General features: G+C 41.6%; 2 protein-coding genes across 2 annotated transcripts in view; one reads left to right on the plus strand and one right to left on the minus strand.

Moving 5' to 3' along the window:
• SERAC1 (serine active site containing 1) overlaps nucleotides 1–10,047 on the minus strand; it is a 52,884-nt gene extending 42,837 nt beyond the window's left edge. The window contains exon 1 of the mRNA XM_065401855.1: nucleotides 9,991–10,047. The gene's annotated coding sequence lies outside the window, so the exon portion shown is untranslated. The remainder of the gene's footprint in view (nucleotides 1–9,990) is intronic.
• A 61-nt stretch (nucleotides 10,048–10,108) lies between these two features.
• GTF2H5 (general transcription factor IIH subunit 5) lies at nucleotides 10,109–16,915 on the plus strand. Its single transcript, XM_065401185.1, has 3 exons — nucleotides 10,109–10,232; nucleotides 11,469–11,587; nucleotides 16,167–16,915. Exons 2-3 carry the CDS (start codon nucleotides 11,553–11,555, stop codon nucleotides 16,345–16,347), a joined length of 216 nt encoding a protein of 71 aa, XP_065257257.1. The 5' UTR covers nucleotides 10,109–10,232; nucleotides 11,469–11,552; the 3' UTR covers nucleotides 16,348–16,915.
• The last annotated feature ends 326 nt before the right edge of the window (nucleotides 16,916–17,241 follow it).

The following is a 17,241-nucleotide window of genomic DNA, read 5'->3' on the forward strand; positions in this document are numbered from 1 at the left end:
TACAGTGTTTTTTAAACCGTGGGTTGCGACCCAGTACTGGATCACAGCATGTAAAGCACTGGGTCGCCTTCCTCTGGTCCGCACCGTCGACCGGGATGTTAAAAGTCCCATCGGCGGTGCTGCCCAGCTAAGGCAGGCTAGTGCCTACCTTTTCCAACACCACGCTGCACCCCGGAAGTGGCCAGCATCGGGTCCGGCTTCTAGGCAGGGGGGCCACGGGGCTGCGCGCACTGCCCCCGCCCCGAGCACCGGCTCTGAATTCCCATTGGCCAGTTTCTGGCCAATGGGAGCTGGGGGGGGGGTGGCTGCAGGCGAGAGTCACGCGGACCTGGACCTGTTGCTGGCCGCTTCCGAGGCACAGCGTGATCCGTGGTGCCAGGGTAGGCAGGAAGCCTGCCTCTGCATCCCGGCTGTGCCACTGATCGGGAGCCACCAGAGGTAAGTCCATGCCCCAAACCCCCGCCCCAGCCCTGAGCCCCCCCCCAAGCTGGAACCCCTTTTTGTACCCCAAACCACTCATCCCCAGCCCCAGCCTAGAGTCTGCACCCCCAGCCCAGACCCCTGACCCCTCCTGCACCCCAACTCCCTACCCCAGCCCTGAGCCTCCTCCCACACCCTGAACCCCTCATTCCCAGACCCACCCCACAGCCTTCACCCCCACACCCTACCCCTCTGCCCCAGCCCTGAGCCCCTCCCACACCTCAAACCCCTCATCCCCAGTTCTACTGGGTCATGGGCATCAACAATTTTCTTCAACGGGGTCCCCAGAAAAAAAAGTTTGAAAACCACTGGCCTACTACATAGAGAGGTCAGGTATGAAGCAACATAGATATTTGATGTGAATACAGTCACCACCACAACCACAAAGCATATTTTAAGAATATGGAAGCTCCGAATAATTAGTTTTGCCAACGGAACATACCACAGTGAGTCTGTCACTGAAGTATCTGAGTGCCTCTCAAATAATAACGGGTTTATCCTCACAACACCGCTGTGACATATGTAACTACCATTATCCCCATTTACACATGGGGAACTGAGGCTTAGATAGCCACACTGCACGTTTCTCAACTACATAGGGCTAGTCTACACTACCATGCTACATTGGCGCAGCTGCAGCTTCTGGTGAAGATGGGCTATGTCGACTGGAGAGCACTCTCCCATCGGCATAATTACGCCACCTCAACTAGAGGCAGAAGATATGTCGACGGGAGAGTGTCTGCTGCCGACAGAGCGCAGTGTGGACACCGCTTTAAGTCGATGTAATTTATGTCGCTCAGGAGAGTGGCTTTTTCCACACCCATGAACGACTTGGGTTACATCGACTTAAGTGGTAGTGTAGACAAGCCCATAGGATTATCTCTTACCCCTCAAGTAGTACCACTGAAGTCAGTGCCACTACTCAAGAAATTAGATGCTATTCAATGTAAGGGAATCACTATCTAGCCCAAAGTGATTAAGTAACTTGCCCAAGTAACACAGGAAGTTTGTGTCAGAACGGAGAACTGAACCAAGATCTCCTAAGTCCCTGTCTAATGCCTTAAGCTCCAAACCATTCTTCTTATGTACAAATGTGGTACACAGTTCTCTTAACATTTAATACTGTTCCCTTGTTACCTCCAGAGAAAGAATAATATTGTCTCACCGGGCCTGAATCACCATGCACTACCCTCCTCCCCTAGTCCATTGGAGGGATTTAATACTGCTTCTAGCAGAGTTAACTCCTGTGCAGATTTACACTTGGAAATGCTGTGGTATTGGAGCAGCTTCTGCACAGCTCCACTCTATTCTTCAAACAGATTTTGAAGAAAACTTCAAATGAAGTGCAATACAGTCAAATTCTGTGTCACTGACAATTATTGGCTGTATTTGATGCAACAATAAGAGATGTGTATTCAGATTCTCTTTCATGTCTTAAATCTCATGCGGAAAACTCAGGATATAACACTAATTAAGATACACGAGAAGCATCACATATTGGGGGAAGTTGATTGTGTTCTCCCTACAGATGTCCCCTTTATGGTTATAAAGGGTTTAAGTGTTACAGAATAAGGGTTACTCCTTCTACATATGATTTATATGGGACCAATTGCCCTAATGTCAGGGAAGATACCAAGATTTAACTGCATTGTCTCAGCAGATATTCACTTGGAGGACAGAATTAACCTCCTTAAAATTAAAATAACTCCAAGACTTGATAACTTTTTCAACATTTGCAAATTACAATACCAAGAAAAATTAGAAGATACTGTTCTACCAACTAAGTCTGAAGTAACACTAGGGCTTTGGGCAGTCTAACTATTATTTTCAGACATGGATTCAAGAAGAGGCAAAGTGCTCTTGGCTAAATTAAATATTTATCATCTACATGGGGCTCAGAATCAGATCTGGCATAGAAAGCTTATAAGAAGAGATGTATTGGTCAATAAAACTTTATTTAAAACTATCTTAAAGTTACTACCTTATTTCACTGACTGCCCAGCATGTGTCTTATAATATTAGGATTAAACGAACAAATACACTCACAAACATTGGAAAACCAGAAGACAGAGTTAAGGTTGCAGTTCTCAAACAAGATGATGGAAGGCAAGTAGTTGAGGTTCAGAAGTTTGAACTGATGAGTTGAAGGCTGAATGACTTCATTACTTACTTTCCATTACAGGTTCCTACATAGTATGTATATAGTACATACTATAAAAATGAACAAAATATTATAAAAATATCAAAAATTGCGTACAGGTTCCTACATAGTATGTTCATATACAGTTTCACAAGAAAGTGATGGGAATCCAGAAGAGATGTGTTGCCATTCATATTTTAGGTAGATATATGTGGCACTTTTTACACAAGTGTGATTGTTCTGTGTGCATTACAGTTTGAATATTGGTAATCAAAAGGGTTCAAATGGATCCAATAAGACAAGAGACCCAATGGAGTCAATACATGGGAAGATCCGGCAATCCATTATCAGACAATGGAAAACCACTCCTACTTTTGATCACAGCAATAATCAAATAAATAATATAAACTAACACTGAGTACTTTATGGCAAATCCTAATAGATGTTCAGAGTCTTTCCAGAATATTTGGAATATGTTTCTTCCAATGTAGTGATGGATTCCATAAGAATACTAAGGTAGATTCCAAACCTAGGATTATTGATAATACGGATATGGTAGGTTACTATAAAATATAAACAAAACAAAAATTATATGTCCCTAGGTACACTGTGGTAACAACACAGAATTATTATTTTATTATAGGAAAGAACATAACATAAGAACGGCCATACTGGGTCAGACCAAAAGTCCATCTAGCCCAGTATCCTGTCTTCCGACAGTGGCCAATGTCAGGTGCCCCAAATGAACAGAACAGGTAATTATCAAATGATCCATACCCTGTCGCCCATTCCCAATTTCTGGCAAACAGAGGCTAGGGATACCACCCCTGCCCATCCTGGCTAATAGCCATTGATGGAGGGGACCTACCCTCCATCAATGTATCTAGTTCTTTTTTGAACCCTGTTATAGTCTTGGCCTTCACAACATCCTCTGGCTGAGTTCCACAGGTTGACTGTATCATTGGATGTTTGTGTTCATATACTTATGTAAGCTGCATTATTGAAGACATTAATTTCTTAAAATGCATTTAAAAAACAAATGAGCACTATCAAACATGTGTTCAACAATTAACTAATTACAATGGACATATAAAGTGCCTTTTAAATAAACAAATGTCAAATTAAGTCACCATATGACCACAGTTCTTACTAACTCAAAATGACAAACTAATGCATGCACACGTTGACAGTGCTCCCATAAGAAAGGTGTTTATGGGCCTGATGTTGAGCACCTGGAACTTCCAGTTGATTTAAAGTGATCTCCAAAGGGAAAAAAATAAAAATGGGCTTGTGCCCTTTTTTTGTATTTGTTAGTTTCTGATTAATACTGTTCCACTCCTTCCAAGAAAAAAGGGGCAGTTGCTCCGTATGATGACTTGGGGAGTCTTATTTGTACAATTTACTAATTCTAATAATATGGAGTTGTTGCTATGAAAATTGTTATATCTCTATAGGGATTTCACTACTGCTTGCAAGACCCTGTCACATCTTCCCCATACCAGCGACAACAGAGAGTTGTCAATCTTAACAATTATACTCTGACCACACAATAGTTATGCTAAGAAGGGTTCCCAAATTGGGAAATGAGTTCTCTCCAACTTCCCTCAGCACGGGGCTGGAGAATGGAAGTTCCTGAAGCAGGACAAAGAGACAGATGACAAAAGCAGGTTATAAAAGTCTCACCAGGTCAAGACTTGTATAAGGATGGACCAACCAAGGTCGGAGAAGGCATGATGGAGAGAGAAGGCCCAATGTTTCAGAATATAAACCATGCACTGGAACAGAAAGACCCTAGATCAGTGGTTCTCAAACTTTTGTACTGGTGACCACTTTCACACAGCAAGCCTCTGAGTGCAACCCCCCTTATAAATTAAAAAAAAGTTTTTATATATTTAACACCATTATAAATGCTGGATGCAAAGCGGGGTTTGGGGTGGAGGCTGACAGCTTGTGACCCCCTATGTAAAAACTTCATGACCCCCTGAGGGGTCCTGACCCCCAGTTTGAGAACCCCTGCCTTAGATAGCCCCAAGGGACTCTGACCTAAGCCCAAAGAATACTCTGAAGTGGTGAAGAAACTGAGGCAGGGAATTACATGTAGGGTTTATTATTTTTGAAAAGATCTGTGTATTTCTCATGCTATTAAAGAACAGAACTGTGAGTCCTGTGCAAAGTCTGTATGTGTTGTGTGCCACACCTTAACACATGGTCCTTGAAGAGGTAAACCAGAAGGCTCACACCTTCAGGTGGAGATCTGGGAGAGGGTGTGTTTAAACTACAGGAGGATTGAACTGGTTCTAGGGGGCTGCACAGGGGCCCATGCAGTCACAGCTCTCAGGAGGGGATCCTAGATAGAAGCTCTGCACCTCAAGTGTGTACCTGGGCTCTGTTCAGACTCCAAAGGCTAAAAATACTTGAGGATCCAGCAGCTAGGTAACCTCACAGCAGTCTGGCGAGCAGCCAGGAGGGGGACACTCAACTGGACCTGTGACACTTGGTTCCTTCCCTTCAGCTCCTCCAATGAAGCTTGAGTCTTCTGTTCCCAGAAAAACTCTATAGTCCTGTCCATGCTAAGGAGACTTTAGAAAAATTTCCTAGCATTACTAATATCAACTTAGTTAAACCGTAGCATAGATAGCAGCAGCCAGCAGGCTATTTCTCAGCACTGTGATATCTAATCCTGCACAAAATAAGCCTAAATTAGTGGGGGAAGGGGCAGAGTGAAGGCACTTTGTCTATGCATGCCCTCCTCCAAGTCGCCTCTGACAAGGTGCTGAAAAGATGGTTGGCAGCTGGCATGCTGTCTAGGCTACAGTTCTCAACATCGCTAACACCAGAGTATGCAATCGCTTGAAACAGTGCAGACAAGTTTCTACACTGACTGGAGAACTAGTGAAAGGATGTCACAAGACTCAAGAGAATGAAAACTGAGCAAAATGAGAGGAGGAAAGGATTTTTGGTTTCATTGTTTAACCTTTTGGATTTGGTTTGTTTGGTAACTTTTAAACACCTATTTAACTTCAATGGCTAAATAACATTTTGGAAGAAGGACATTTGTTGATTGAAAGGGCAGGTGTTAAAGCTTCAAAGTGTGACACTGCAAAATACCAGATTCATAGATTCTAAGGCCAGAAAGAACCACTGTGGCATCTAGTCTGACTTCCTGTATAATACAGGCAATCGAAATATTTGTTCCCCAGGTAGGTACTTATAGACTGTGATCAAGTCATCCCTTAACCTTCCAACTGATAAGCTAAATAGATTGAGCTCCTAGTGTCTATCCTTATATGGCATGTTTTACAATCCTTTAAATCAATCATTCTCCTTCCTCTTTTCTGAACCCTCTCCAATTTATAAACACCCTTCTTGAATTGTGGGCACCAGAACTGGACACAGCAGCGTCTGACACAGCTAAAACCAGGAAAGACCAGCCCTTACCTTAGAAAATGTAACAAGCAAGAAAAAAGAAAAAACAAAACCCCAACCACTCAAAACAGGGGGGGGAAGAGATGCAATCCCCCTTTTTAAAAAAAATCCTTTGCAAATCATCTTTAATGGGAATTCCAGTGGTTCAATATCCTTAAAGATTGGTCTCAAAGGACTTTATAATACTCCCATTGAAGATAATGGAAGTTTTCCCCATGAACTGCAATTGGAGCAAGATCAGTCCCTAAAGCACTGATCACAAAAGTATTCATGCACATGAGTAACTAGTTCAATGGGACTTCTCACATGCAAGTACTTGCAGGATCAAGGTCTAATTTTGCAATACAGGGATGTGATTATTTTCTTTATAAGACCTATGTTATATCTCTTCATTTAACAAAGAAGCTGCAGGACTAACAAAGCTCACAATCTGAGAATACATGGCCCTTCCCATCATGTTGTACATGGATTTGTTTATTTAAAGTGATTACCACTTATTTAATATAGAACAGATGAAGTACAGAACTGTTAGGAAAATAAATATGTCCTTGGACTCCAGAAGATAACTCCATTTACAGAGGAACACTGTCAAGTTAGGTCCAATGTTTATTCCCCAGCTGCCTCAACAAAATAGACAACACACAGTGAAATATCCCAATGGCACCACAACTGGTCCCTTTGGGGAATTTTTGTTTTCTATTTTTATTTTTAAAAACATCCAACCTAATCAATGGTAGTATCTATAAACTCTTCTACCTATGGTCATAAAGAATCCATGAATGAACATGCTACTTGAGTGGTTATTAAGAATTAAGAGGTTAAGAAAAAGATGCACTGCATTATGAAAGGTATTGCCTTTTCATTGTGTCTCTGGAGACACGATCAAGTTTATGGTCTAATCCTCCTTTCAGAAAGATTTTTATAATACCACTTGATCATAGTCTGTAATTGCAGTAAGCACACTAATCTGTAACAGAAAACACTGCAGTTCCCCACAATCATCAGAAATTTCATTTTAAAACACAAGGCCAAAGTCAATGTCATTCCTTTGTCTTCAGTGGGCCTTGTATCAGTCCCCTAAGGGGCAATACTGCGTAAGAGCTCAGAAGAACAAGAAAAACAAGGTGGGTGAGGCAATATCTTTAATTGAACGAACTTCTGTGGGTGAGAGAGAGAAGCTTTTGAGCTCCACAGAACTCTTCTTCAAGAAGAAGAACAAGTTGTTACTCTAGTGTAGTTAGCATTCTGCCTGTTTTCACCACAGGGTTTAGGGCTGTCAACTGTTGTAATTTAGGACAAACATGATATTATGATAAGACAACACTCCCTTTGCCAAAGTTATTTGGGGTCCTAACAGTTTTCCACTGAAATCAGGAGAATTCCACAATCTCTGGGATCATGCTCTTGGGCTGCAGGGAGGAAGAAGCATTAGTTTCAGACAATTTTATAACTATGAAACATCCAAATGTCACAACACCACAGAGGGAACAACCAGACATTTTAAAGACAACATGCAAAGGGGGGGGGGGGGAATCGATCTTATGCCTTTTTACTTCTTTAAAACATGTTAATGAAATCTAAAAGATTATTTTTATTTATGCTTCATCCCCACCCCTTCTTCATATTTTACCGTGGGAGACTCCACAATGGCCAGAAAACTAGCAAAGCAGCAGACAAGAGTCAATGGAGTGAAAGCTGAGCAACTCAGAGGGGAAATGATTTTTAGTCAGGGTGCTTAGAAAGACTGATTATTTTTGTTGCCTTCATTAAGTGCTATTTAACGCCAATGTCTAGTGAACATTGCCTTGAACGGAGACACTCTTTCTCCGTACAAGGCAATCTGCCAAGCCTTTGGTTAAAAGGCTGAGCTTAAAACAACCAGGACAAAATGTCCTTTCTGGGACCATTTACCCATCACCAAGGGGCAAAATAGAGACACAAGCCAGGTGGGGTTTGTAGCTTTTTGCAGGTCACTTTAAACTTGGGCATTTCCAGCTCCCCACCACCCCCTCCCAAAGTCCAGGTCTCCCCTTGTATTTCCCCCTGCCCAGAACCCTGCTCCCCTCTTTGTACCCTCCTCAGCCTAGATCCCTAACATAAGAATGGTTATACAGAGTCAGACCAATGGTCCATCTAGCCCAGTATCTTGTCTTCCAACAGTGGCAAGTGCCAGGTGCTTCAGAGGGAATTAACAAACAAAGCAATTATTGAGTGATTCATCCCGTCCTCCAGTTCCAGCTTCTGGCAGTCAGAGGTTTAGGGACGCCCTTTGAATGCGTCCCTGCCCATCCTGGCTAATAGCCATTGATGTACCTATCCTCCATGAATTTATCTAATTTTTTTAACCCAGTTATATTTTTGGCCTTCACAACATCCCCAGGCAATGAGTTCCACAGGTTGGGACTGTGCATTGTGTGAAGAAATACTTCCTTATGTTTGTTTTAAACTTGCTGCCTATTAATTCATCAGGAGACCCCTAGTTGTGTTATTTGAAGGGGTAAATAACACTTTCTTATTCACTTTCTCCATCTCATTCATGATTTTATAAACCTCTATCAGATCCCCCCTTGGCTGTCTCTTTTCTAAGCTGAACAGTCCAAGTCTTTTTTTCTCTCTCCTCATATGGAAGTTGTTCCATAGTCCTCATCATTTTTGTTGCTCTTCTCTGAATTTTTTCCGATTTGAATATATCTTTGAGTTGGGGCAAACAGAACTGCACATAAGATTCAAGGTATGGGTGTATCATGGATATATATAATGTCACTATTATATTTCTGTCTTCTTATTAATAACCTTATCCTAATTGTTCATAACATTCTGTTCGCTTTTTTGACTGCCTCTACACATTGGGCAGACGTTTTCTGAAAACTATCCATGATGACTTCAAGATCTCTTTCTTGAAAGGTGAAAACTAATTTGGACCACAACATTTTGTATTATACATGTAGTTGTGATTATGTTTTCCAATGTGCATTATTTTGCATTTATCAACACTGAAGTTCATCTGCCATTGTGTTGCACAGTCACCCAGTTTTGTGAGATGCCCTTGTAACTCTTTGCAATCAGCTTTGGACTTAATTATCTTTAGTAATTTTTTTTATCATCTGCAAATTTTGCCACCTCACTGTTCGCTCCCTTTTCCAGATCATTTATGAATATGTTGAATAGCACTGGTCCCAGCAGAGACACTTCGGGGGCGAGGGGGAAGGAGAGTGCTATTTATCTCTCTCTCTATTGTGAAAACTAACTATTTATTCTTATCCTTTGGTTCCTATCTTTTTAACCAGGGCCCCTTATCCCACGACTGCTTACTTTGCTTAAGAGCCTTTGGTAAGGTACCTTGTCAAAGGTTTTCTGAAATTTCAGTTACGCTACATTGACTGTACATCATTCTTGTCCACATGCCTGCTGATACCCTCAAAGAATGCTAATAAATTGGTGAGGCATGAGTCCCTTTTCCAAAAGCCATGTTGACTCCCAACATCCTATGTTCTTCTATGTGTCGAATAATTCTGTTCTAGTTCCAACCAATTTGCCTGGTACTGAAGTTAGGCTTAGCGGCCGGTAATTGCCAAGATCGCCCTGGGAGCCCATTGCAAAAACTTCATTTAGCTTCTCCACAACAGCCTTGTCTTCCTTGAGTGCGCCTTCGGCACCGTGACCATCCAGCGGCCCCCCTGACAGTTTGGCAGGCTTCCCACTGCCGTTGCAGTTTAAATTTTTGTTTGCGGTTTGTTTTAATCTTTTTTCTAGTTGCTCTTCGTGTTCTTTTCAGGCCTGGCTCATTACACCTCGACACTACCCTGCCCCGCCCCCCTGCAGCCCTGCTTCCCCCAGCGCCCCAGGCAGCCCCCCCAACACAGGGGCTGCCAGAGTCGCTCCCCACACGTGGCTGGACCAACAGCACCGCCCCCGCAGGCTCGCTCACCCCCGGCCCCCGTTACCTGCCCCTCTGCCGCCTCTCTCCCGGCTCCCGACAGCTGTCAACGACGTACCCGTGTGTCGTCAACACGCAAGACGGGCCTCACCCAATCCCCGTTTAGCGCCAGGGGCGGGGCAGGAAGAGAGCCATGCCGGCCGCGCATGCGCACGGCTGCTTTGGCGTTGTCGCTGTTCGGTTCTCTCCTTAGAACTCGCGCGCCTGTCGGGCTCGGAGCCGGTTGCTCCGTCGTCAGGGAAACCGCAGGTCGGTGGCGGGGGGAGAGCGAATAGGAGTGGGCGTCACTCACCCCCGCTGCTGCCCCTCGCGCAGTGGAGCCCCGCTGCGGTGCTGCCCTCAGCCCCCCTCCCCCACTGCCGCGCCGTGCGCAGTCCCATCGACCTCACCTGCTCCCCCGCCCCCCCCCCCCGCGTCATCTCAGCCCTATGGCCCCCCTGAGCCGGGCCGCTGCCCTGCGGCTGCAACCGACAGACCCGCCCGCTGCACAACGGGTGACGGGTTTGGTCCCGTTATCGCCAGAATGGTCACCTGGTAGCTAGGGGCTTGTCTGCGGGGAGCAATAATGGGGTGCGATTTCTACAGCCACTCACCTGCTGGACGCTCACTGGTGCCTGCAGACCCTGCTGGTGCGCCCCGGTGGTTTCCTGATGCGCTTCAGTGTTGTCCTGCAGTTGTCAGGGGTACTGCATTACAGCGCACTAGCAAACAGTACAGAGAGATTGCTCCTGGCAGTATATACTGCTGTAATGGGTAATATATATAATGTACATTCCTTGTTACAGTATATACTAAAAGAGCTCAAACCCCCCCAATTTTTTTTGCGGGGGGGAAATCTATGTAAAACTTAAACTACTAAAAATAAACCCTGAAATTAAATGAATAACCCCCAAGAAACCCAGAAGCACTACTTATGATATTCAAAATCACTATGTGCATTCTTTGTATGATTCATTTAAATAATCTCTGTAATTCTTTATAAACTAGAAGATTCTGTACACCTCTACCCCAATATAACGCTGTCCTCGGGAGCCAAAAAATCATACCGTGTTATAAGTGAAACCGCATTATATCAAACTTGCTTTGATCCGCCGGAGCGCGCAGCCCTGCCCCCCGGGAGCACTGCTTTACCACATTATATCCGAATGTGTGTTATATTGGGTCGCGTTATATCGGGGTGGGGTAGAGGTGTATTAGTAACTACAGTACTGTGTTTGTTCCATTACTGTAATGTATGAACAGCCTCCTCCTCCTCCTCATTTGTGATATTATTGAAAAATGTATATATTGAAAATGTGATAATATCTTCTCTAAGACTAAGATTAATATGCAGGCTAAGCTTTCTTAATGTATGTAGGTTTTTGTTTACATTTTCATGTCATTTCACTAATTTTACAGTGACTTAAAAGTATACAGGGCCAAATTTTAATGGCCATTTTGGTCAATGAAAAATCTGTTACATTATTTTTTTCCCCCTCTTTTCAGTTTCTCTCTGGTTACAAGCATAACCCAAAGCAAGATCTGTTTTCATTATCTGCCACATCTGGGCTTCCTAAGTGTGTTGAGAAGATGGTGAATGTCCTGAAGGGTGTTCTTATAGAATGGTTAGTAGTTAAGCTGAATTTCAACTGAACACATTTCTTATTTGTTTAGTGCCTAAAACATTCTAGACACTTTACAGAACATGTAGAACCCTCACTCCCTTCATCTTTTCTCCCCCTTCTCTCCCACTGAATAGAAGTCCTGCACAAATTCTGCTTAGACCAGTATGCAACTGTTTGCAGTTTATAATCTAGAAAAGTGAATTTTATTTAGTCTGTAAATTATTGCTTTCTATACAGTAAATGTATGCCACATAATCTAAACCGCTGCCATTAAATTCTAAATAAGGGCCAGACCCTCAATTATCCCCAAAATGTAGATAACACAAGTCAGGGTTTGTGACATCCACTTCATGGCCATGATCTTGGTTGTACTCCATACATGCTTTCTACTGTGTGTTATGTTATACTTAAAACTTATACCAGCATAGCTGTCTTAGTCAAGAGTGGGTGGGAAATCCACACCTCTAGAGATGTAGCTATGCTGAGAAAACGTTAAGTGTAGATGCAGCCAAGCTGACAGAAGACTGTTGTTGGTAGGGGAGGTAGTGTTCCTACGCCAGCAGGAAAAACTCCTTTTGGTATACACTGCATCCACACTGGGGTCTGTAGTATAGTAGTTCTAGACCACTGTCAGGACAGCGCCAGGGTGATCCTCCCTGGGCTACTTATTTTTTGTGGCCAGAGTTCACAGTGATAAGGTGTGAAGTGTTCACAATGCTTCTGAGGATTTGTCCGTAAGGGACTTATTCTGCACCCATTGAAGTGACTGGGAGTGTTGCCTTTGAGAGAATCTGGCCTTAAGTAACCAAGACAAGCAAAAACTGTTATATTTTGTGAAATTAAATATGGTGACCCAATATTAGAAAGCAGTGAGACATAGTTATACTGTAAAATACCAAGTAGCAAACTGCACTGTGTTAACAAATATCTTCAAGCTGCTTCATGGAATTATTCCAACATTTGCTACATTCTCTCCTTTTAACTCTTTCCAGTAGTATTTCAAACTGTCCTTGCTTTTTCATAAAAGTATTTGTTGTATATGTACTTAAACTCTCTATTCTCTGAAAGAATTGTTTTCCTTAGGAGTAAAAATCTAATCAGCAGGAGAAGGTGAAAGGGTGGGACAGAGGAAAGATGTGTGGGAGATATAGCGGGGGGAGGGTCTTTCAACCTACATGTAGTGCTGATCCCTATAATATAGTTATTTCTGCTTTCAAGCAAATCAGGCAAAGAGCTTGTTATAGTTTTAGTGAAGACTAATAAAATAGAAAAGTCAGAGAAAATTGAGGCTAGTGACCATGTAATTAAATCGTCTTGAGCTATTATGGTAAACTATGCCAACAGGTTTATCTTCAGCTAACAGGCCATGACAAGAAATTAAAGAGTCTCAGACAAATGGGAGCAAAACATTTAAAAATGTTTGCCTTTTATATAGACACTCCTAGCATTTGCTTGTCTATTCACACATTAGTTCCATGCTAACAGCCCTGCCTAATATTAATGTGGAAGAAGTATGAGAGTAGCATAGCAGTTGCTGGTGGGACTTGTCTACATTCCACTCCTGTACACGTTCATTGCCAGACTCCCAGCGCTCCAGCTGCTCTCAGGTGTGATAGGTATGAAGATCCCATCACTTAGCTGCTCTTATAAATATTTATAAGTCCAAGAAGGACTTGAACCTAAAGCAGTGGTTCTCAAACTGTGGGTCGGGACCCCAAAGTGGGTCACAGCCCGCTTTGAATGGGGTCACCGGGGTTGGCTTAGACTTGCTGGGACCCAGGGCTGAAGCCCAAGCCCCACTGCCCAGGGACAGGGCCAAAGCCCGAGGGCTTCAGCCCTGGGCAGCAGGGTTCAGGTTGCAGGTTGCTTGAGCATCAGCTTTGGCCTCCCTGCCCAGAGCGGTGAGGCTCAGGCTTCGGTCCCCCCTCCTGGGGTCGTGAAGTAATTTTTGTTACCAGAAGGGGGTCACGGTGCAATGAAGTGTGAGAACCCCTGACTTACAGTATTTATTGTGCTGCTAACCAGTGCCCATGCACTATTTCTACAAAGCTAGCTGGACAAGCTTTGCCAGTTGCTGTCTTGCTGCTCACAGCCAGCTCAGGGAGTATGCATGGAATTCTGTGCTAGCAGAAGTCATAGAACTTTTATAAGGGAATCTACTTCCTTAATATTTTTTCAAATTAATTTTTAGAACTTGTGAAAGGTGCCAGATGAACAGCACTGGAAACTGAAGTGATCAGTTAAAAACAACAAAAAATGTTTGAATTTTGTATCTATAAACAGATCAAAGGAAAATTTGGCAAGGCACTGCAGTTGCAAGCTTCCCCGCCCTTTTAATGTGCATGCTAAGCCCTGTTCCGGAGGGACCACATCAAGGATTAGAATATAGTTAAGTCTTCATGTACTAAATGGGTAAAGCCTTTCTGCTATAACTATGAGAAGGGCTCCAATTAATGCCAACTGTGATGGTTTTGTGATGATGTGGACATCTGTCCCATGAGATCTGGCCTGAGACTACTAACTCATTTCCAACAGATCACTAAACAGCAAGCAAGCAAATGCTAATAATTATCTGGCACTAGCAGTTTGGATCGGTAACCTGCCGTTGGATGAAGTTCAAAAGGAAGACAACTGGTTATGGAGGAATGATAAATAATATATAAAGAAGCACTTAGGGTGTTCAATTTTTCCACCCTCTATTTTATATAATCTTAAGTTTCTTTCCAGACATGCCAATGCAAATTAGTGTAACCTCTTTAGATGAGCTTTAACTTAGAGGCTTTTTCACTTTTCTGGCTTCAGAATTATTCTGTCTCTTGCAAACTTCTTTCCTCACTCCAGTCATGCTTCTATGTGTTTGAGGCCAATATCTAAAAGGATTTCTACATTGTGTAAAAAGTTTACCTTAATTTTGTGGTACACAGTTCACCCAAATGTGTGGGTTGTTTTATTTTCCCCCGTAGAAGGTCTTGGAAATATGGTAACTGGTACTAATATCAATTGCAGAACTTGCTAAATCTTATTTCCTCCTTTCTGTCAGATAATATAGTTTCTAATATAATTAATGGTTTCAACTAAAAGATTCTGAGCCCCTTAGTTCTGACATCTACTCTTCCAGCATTGACTGCTGCACCAGGACATTCCAGTTGCCAGAATCCAGAGATTAGTTTAAAAATGCATAATTTCACTGAAGAACATACTTTTCCTGACTTGTGTAAAATATATATATATATTATTAAATAAGTGCTGTGTTCCACTGATTTATTTATATATTGCTGTCAAGTCGAAACTGCTAAATATATCAGTGGAACACAGCACTTATCAAAAGTCTAATTTTAAATTATCTAGTCACTTTGTAATGTGGTCATTGTAAAGATTGCCCTTCTTATGTTGTTACCTACACCTCAGCTCAATAAATATTTTTTAACACTGACCCTTTAACTAATTGCATTTAAATAAAATCTGAGAGCCCCAGAGGAGCTAGGTAAGGTGCCTAGTTAAGGTATTGAAAAATTAACTTTAAAACACTACCAAAAACCCCCACAAAGTTTTGGCAAATATAAAATATTGGATAATTAAGGATTTACTGAGAAACTCTTAAACTCCATTTTGTGCTTCAGGTACAATACTACTTCATGCTATACTGTACTTAGGGCCCTTCATTTCCAGTTTTTATAGAAAAATTCTCAGGTTTTACAAAGGCTATTATACAGTTTTTACCCATTTTCATCCAAATTTTGGACCACTCAAGTACATGAAAAAATGGATTGTTAAGAAAATCCAATACATTGGGTAAATGTTTATGCTAATAATAAATTGGTCTAAGTGTAAATGCAAGGCTATCTGTTAAAGACAGTGTAGTGCAAGACACATATACACGCATGCACATGCATATGTGCAGTGCATGAAATACACCAAAGCATTAAATTGCTTTTACTTTCAATACTCTTACTTTTCTCTATTTTTTGCTTTTTTTCTGTCCTCCCATTGCCCAGTATTAACCTGATATTTACTTGGACAACTGTGAAGTTAATTTTTTGTGCTGATTTTCATCCATGTTTTTAATTTTTGTAATAAACACCAAAATTCCCAGGAAATTTTAAACAAAATCAATACTGAAAGCAAAGGGTCGTGGCTTTGTCTATACTATTTATAGCTAAATCAGGCTAGAACAAAAATATGTAAACTGAGGATATTAAATTATAAGTGTTAAGAAAAGACAAATGAACCTTAAACTCATTGTTCATGTTTTACTGAAAACATATTTTATAATACCAATAGAATCACCAAGTATTCTCTGCAAGTCAGGCAACCAGTTTTCTTCCTCTTGGGCCCTTTTAGCTGGTCACAGTTTAATTTGTAAAGTACTCCAAAAGGGTCACTATTGCTTAAGAATAACTTTTAGGAAAGCGTTTCTAAGATGATGGATGTAGGCAACAAAGAACTCTTGAAAATGAGGATGCTGCTCAGGAAGCAGTTTTCACGTTCCATTATTCCAAAGTTGTTTTACTTACTGCTGTGTTGCTGTATCATGTCATGAGACAATAATATGGATTCTGGTTCATGTTTGTCTCTACAGCGACCCAGCCATGAAGCAGTTCCTGCTATATTTGGATGAGTCAAATGCCCTGGGGAAGAAGTTCATCATACAAGACCTGGATGAAACGCATGTTTTTGTGTTAGCTGAGTTGGTTAACTTCCTCCAGGAGAGAGTGGGCGAGTTAATGGACCAGAACTCTTTTCCTATTACACAAAAGTAAAAAGACTAGAAAGTGAATTGACTATTCCAAAATTGCAAGCAACATACATGGAATCAAAAGAGTTTTATTGTTCATTCTCTGCGTGACTGATTAGGGAGTCTTAGAGAGAAGTGGTTATTATAACAAAATGGATTGTTTCCATACAATAAATACTTTTGAATTGGCTTTGATTTTTGCCATTTTGAGAGAGACTTGAAAAGCAGGATACCTTTCAGAGTTTGCTAGTCTAGAGGATTTTCTGATGCTTGGTATAAAAATACCATATTTGTATTCCTTTAGCCTCCTCCATTTCTTTTCTTGTCAAATTACATTATCTTAAAAATAGAGGGTAATGGTGTCTTATTTATCAGCATTTCCTTAGAATATTGTGTGTGTTTCACATTCCTGCAGGTGAGATTAGAGCAGGTTATCGTATGATTGACTGTGATTAAACCATCTGTATTAAAATGTTAGTTTGTGTGACTGATGAAACACCCTAAGTAAGTTGAGTGCATGATGACATGGAATACTTAGCTTTTATTTTTAAAATATTTGATGCACCAAAAATAAATAAAATGTTTTCCCCTCAGTTTGTTAAACTTTGTTTACCAATTAATTATTTGCTAGCATAGCATTGACAGTTACCTAATTCATAGTTCTGTATTTTTTAATTAAAATATTTGTATGAAAAAACAAAATACACCAATGATTGTTATTAGATTTAAATGGTTGCTGAACTGAATACCAGCAACAACAAATAGGAAGGAGAAATATGCCTGTAAGTGGTGGTCAGATAGCACTGGAACATGTAGCAAATTCACCTAAAAGGAGTTAACACCTCTCTACAATAAAGTGCATAAATAGGAGGTTAAAATAAATAAGCACTCTGTCTACTTAAGAATATTATGAAAGTTG

This window comes from Emys orbicularis, chromosome 3, assembly GCF_028017835.1.
Source record: "Emys orbicularis isolate rEmyOrb1 chromosome 3, rEmyOrb1.hap1, whole genome shotgun sequence".
NCBI lineage: Eukaryota > Metazoa > Chordata > Testudines > Emydidae > Emys > Emys orbicularis.